This window comes from Phragmites australis, chromosome 8 (assembly GCF_958298935.1).
Source record: "Phragmites australis chromosome 8, lpPhrAust1.1, whole genome shotgun sequence".
NCBI classification, from domain to species: domain Eukaryota; kingdom Viridiplantae; phylum Streptophyta; class Magnoliopsida; order Poales; family Poaceae; genus Phragmites; species Phragmites australis.
Window position 1 is genome coordinate 23,842,366 of NC_084928.1, and position 4,634 is coordinate 23,846,999.

General features: G+C 44.2%; 1 protein-coding gene across 1 annotated transcript; it reads left to right on the plus strand.

Moving 5' to 3' along the window:
• The first annotated feature begins 2,480 nt into the window (after nucleotides 1-2,480).
• LOC133927672 (protein FAR1-RELATED SEQUENCE 5-like) lies at nucleotides 2,481-4,166 on the plus strand. Its single transcript, XM_062374108.1, has one exon. The coding sequence runs from the start codon at nucleotides 2,481-2,483 to the stop codon at nucleotides 4,164-4,166; it is 1,686 nt and encodes a 561-aa protein (XP_062230092.1).
• Nucleotides 4,167-4,634: the final 468 nt, after the last annotated feature.

The following is a 4,634-nucleotide window of genomic DNA, read 5'->3' on the forward strand; positions in this document are numbered from 1 at the left end:
ATCATAGCCTAATAGGAGCATTTTCGCTACAAGAGGTCAAGGGACGAGCGCAAACCCATGAATCCCTCACACAAATGTGCGAAGCCACTCAACATGACGATGGAGTTAGGATTGAGGTGAATGATTTTCAAGCCATAGAAAGCAAGCACCTCAAGAAGAAAGCTAGAAGGGGGAAAGCAAAAACCATAGCAGAAAAAAATCAAGAAAAATCACCGTCCAGGAGGTGTCCGGGCTTGGGATTGTCTTCCCTACCACCAGCGTGTAGGCGATTAGGGCTCAAGAAGGAATCACCTCGTCGTGCTCTGCCTTGTCCAGGGCCTCCTCCGTGATGTCAGACTCTTGCCAGGCTAGAATCGTGCTCACCATCTTGTCAGCAGTGGAGCTCTCTTTCTCAATTTTCGTTCGGCCTAGGCGCTGAAGGAATTGGAGGAGGAGGGTTTTTGGAGGCAAAGGTGTGAGAGGTGTGAAGAGATGACGCGAGGTAGACGATGACACTGGGGTGAATGTTGATTAGGCTCCTCCTCTGCTTTTATACAAGGCGACGACTCTCAAAAATAACTCTTTGACTAACGCCAGGGCACAACTCGAGGCCACAATCTTCTGCTTTACCATCATATCGCATTTAATGCTTGACGCATGCGGAAGCAGTTGGAGCGATGGGAGGTAGATAACGACAGTGAGGTGAATGTTGATTGGGCTCCCCATCTGCTTTTATACAGGGTGATGGCTCTCGAAAATAGCTCTTGGACTAACGCCATGGCATGACTCAAGGCCATGGATCTTCTACTTTACCGTCATATTGCATTTAATGCCCGAAGCATGCGGGAGCAGTTGTAGCAATAACCCAAGGAACTCAACGCACCATGCTACCATGCGCACGTGTTTTCCCTCCATAATCGTGATCTCTTGTCAGGCAAAATATTCTCACCACTACACGAAATCTCTATTACAACAGTCCAACTTTCGAACCCAGCCTGTAACAAGTCTTCTCCTTCCCATCCTTTTGCAAGGACATGATGATATTTTTGGGCTAATCAGAAATCCTACTCAGATGGAACACCATCTCGAGGACTTGCTTGAGAACTCGGAGGCGTTTGAAACCTCGAATAGATGACTTGAGAACCCAGAGAACCTAGTTAGACACATCATCCTATCCAGAAACCCAAGTCTTACTCCATGATGCAGTCGGATAAAATGGTTATCTTTGCTGACCTAGTATTTGACCTGTCGAAGCCTTATTTCATATACTGATAGGGGAATTGACAATGACTACTAGATGATTACCATATCCAGTGGCGGGCCCAGGATTTCTAGGCTGGGTATGCAAGATTGTGAGGGTGCGAACTAGTGAAGGGTAATTGGGCTGGTGGGTGACCAGGTGCGTGCGTGCGTGGGCCGTATGCCAATGAGGCGACGGGTGCGGCAGCAAATGGATCGACGGCGACGCCCTGGACATGGACGGGAGCCACGGAGACTGGCTCGATGGTGATGGGCTCGACACAGGGTGCGCCCTCGACACAGATGCCATGGACGACGACGGGTGTGATGGGCTCGATGGCCTCAACATCGATGGCCTGGACGGCGATGGGCTCGCCTGGTGACCCAGAACGCAGCTGCGCCAGCACAACATCAATGACGAACTCCAGAGGCAGCCTTGATTGCAGTGCTCCGGTGACGGCATCGACCGATTGTGGCTCTTTGTTCTCCACATGCACTACGTCAACCTTGCCCGAACAGAACCTCAGCGACGAACCTAAACAGCACCTTGCCGCCGCGAACCTTGGCATGCCCTTGGTCCAGGCACCCACAAACTATTTCCCAATGAACGATGATGGGTGCAGCAGAAAGCACATCTTTCCATCGTGTGTAAGTGCAGAAAACGTCAGGAATATAGTGCCTCATTTGTATAATTGGCATTAGATTTCTGATTGCAATAAGTTTGTCCTATTGTAGGGATTAACATGCGAACCGGAAGTGCCCAATCAGTTTGTGCCATTTGTGGGGATGGAGTTTGCTGATATAGAATCAGCCGAGAAGTTTTACAAAGACTATGCTCATGAAGCTGGGTTTTCAGTTCGGATTGGACAACATAAAGTGGTGAACGGAGAATTGATGTGGAAGCGATTATATTGCTCAAGAGAAGGATTTCGATGTGAAGTCAAGAAAAAGTTGAGGCGTCGGTCCAATTGGTTGACAATAAGAAGAAAAGAGAGCACGTGCGGAAACTGAGTAGGTGTGGTTGTGAGGCCATGATTGCCTTAAAATGTACCATGGAGAATAGATACAGGGTTGAGATGTTCCAACCTATCCATGCACACATACTTGTCTCACCTCGCTCCCATCACATGTTAAGGTCAAAAAGGCAAGTTAGTGAGAAAGCTAAGGTGACATTATTTGATTGCCATAAAGCTAGCATTGGCACCTCCTTAGCATATAGATATCTTCGTGTTAGTGAGGGGGGTTTTGAGAATGTGGGATGCATGAAGAAAGACCTGCAGAATTATCATGGTAGCTTGAGAAATTTGATAAAGATAAGAGATGCACAAATGTTTGTTGACACTCTTGCTAAAAAGAACTCCATCAATTCTGGGTTCTATTTTGACTATGTTGTTGATGAAGAGGGTAAGTTGGTACACATATTTTGGGCAGATACTACTTGCAGGAAGAACTACTCACATTTTGGGGAGTTGATGTCTTTTGATGGTACATACAACACAAACGAGTACAACATGAAGTTTACACCATTCACTGGAGTTAACCACCATGGTAGTTGTGTATTATTGGGGGCTGCATTGATTCTTGATGAGACAATAGAATCATATTTATGGTTGTTCAATACATTCTTGAAAGCAATGGGAGGGTCAGCACCCAGACTTATCATAACCGATGAAGATGCTAGCATGAAGGCGGCCATTGCCAAAGTGTTCCCAACTACCGTACATAGATTATGCATGTGGCACATATTGATGAAGTTTCCGGACAAGGTCGGTGCACCGGTGAGGGAGGACAGAGAGTTTTATAAGCATTTGAACCATTTCATATATTCCTCTGAAACAGCTGAGGAGTTTGAGTCAGAATGGGCTAAAATGATTATGGATTATGGATTGGAAGGCAATGAATGGCTAGCTTACCGGTATCACATTCGTGCATCATGGATACCAGCTTACTTCAGGGACACATTCTTGGGTGAAATTCTTAGAACAACTTCACGGTCAGAGAGTGCTAACTCTTTTTTCAAATGTTTTATTGGTTACAAACATACTTTGGTCGAGTTCTGGGTTCGGTTCGATACTGCAGTCGAAGAACAACGACAAAAAGAGTTGATACAAGACAATGCTAGCTTCCATACATTGCCAATACTGAAGACAGGATGGCCAATTGAGAAGCATGGTAGTGAGGTGCTGACATATGAGATATTTTTGCAGTTTCAGAAGGAGGTGTTGGCTGCCAGGGACAATTGCATGGTTGATAGCATGAGCCAAGATGGTTGTTTCAAAATATATTCCATAATTGATGAAGGACCCAAGGTAAGACAAGTCAACCTTGCGTTAACCACCATGAGGGCCCACTGCTCTTGCATGTTATTTCAAAGACTTGGTTATCCTTGCCGCCACATTATTTGTGTCCTACGAGATGCAAAATTGAATGAACTACCTAGTCACTATGTGTTGAAAAGGTGGACAAAAAATTGCAAGCGAGAGATTGTATATGATGCAGATGGGAATTTGCTAGAAGAAAAGGAGAGAGCTTGTGAGGATACTGAATTTAAACGGATGGCTTCAGAGATGCACAAGGGAATGGAAGAAATCTTCCATCAAGCCGGAGATTCCATAGACACCATGCATATTGTCAGAAATAAATTTCAAAAGTTTATGGATGAAGTCAAACAAGAGATTCCAGCCAATCAACGAAGCAAAGCTGAAGAAATAGAAGGTTTCATTGGCTGTGATATTCCTTCCCAAATTAACATATTGCCACCAAATGAGATTCACTCTAGTGGGAGAGTCAAGAGAATTAAGGGACACTTTGACAAAGGAGGAGGGGACAAGAAAAAGGAGGATGCTAAGAGAAGGAAAAATGAGAGGATTCCACGCTTATGCGGTTCATGCAAGGAGCTTGTGCTACATGATAAACGTACTTGCCCGAAAAAGAAGACACCTCTGTGAGGTAGGTATATATTGTTGTCATATTTTTGTGGTTATTTATCTTACAGCTCTAGCAATCTCATGTTTGGATTTTTCTCTTTTTGATGTATTTTGAAGCTGATCCCAATGCTCTTACTTGTTTTTGAAGGAATTGAAGGGAGCTGAATATATTTTGTGATGTACATAAGTGATCAGCTTTTGTGAAGGAAGTGAAGGAAGCTGATCACAAGCTGATCGCAAATCTGAACATATTTTGTGATGTACATAAGTGATCAGCTTTTGTGAAGGAAGTGAAGGAAGCTTATCACAAGCTGATTGCAAAGCTGAATATATTTTGTGATGTACATAAGCTCTTGTTTCAGCACACTATATTTTGAAGCAGTGATGTTGAAGCACAATATATTTTGAAGCACAATATATAGCTACATAAGTGATCAGCTTTTGTGGAAACCCATGAATGTGATGTACATTTTGTGATGTATATAAGTG

Bases quoted from the DNA above. Each gene is read 5' to 3' on its own strand.
- LOC133927672 (XM_062374108.1), top strand. From the start codon at position 2,481: ATGAAGAAAGACCTGCAGAATTATCATGGTAGCTTGAGAAATTTGATA.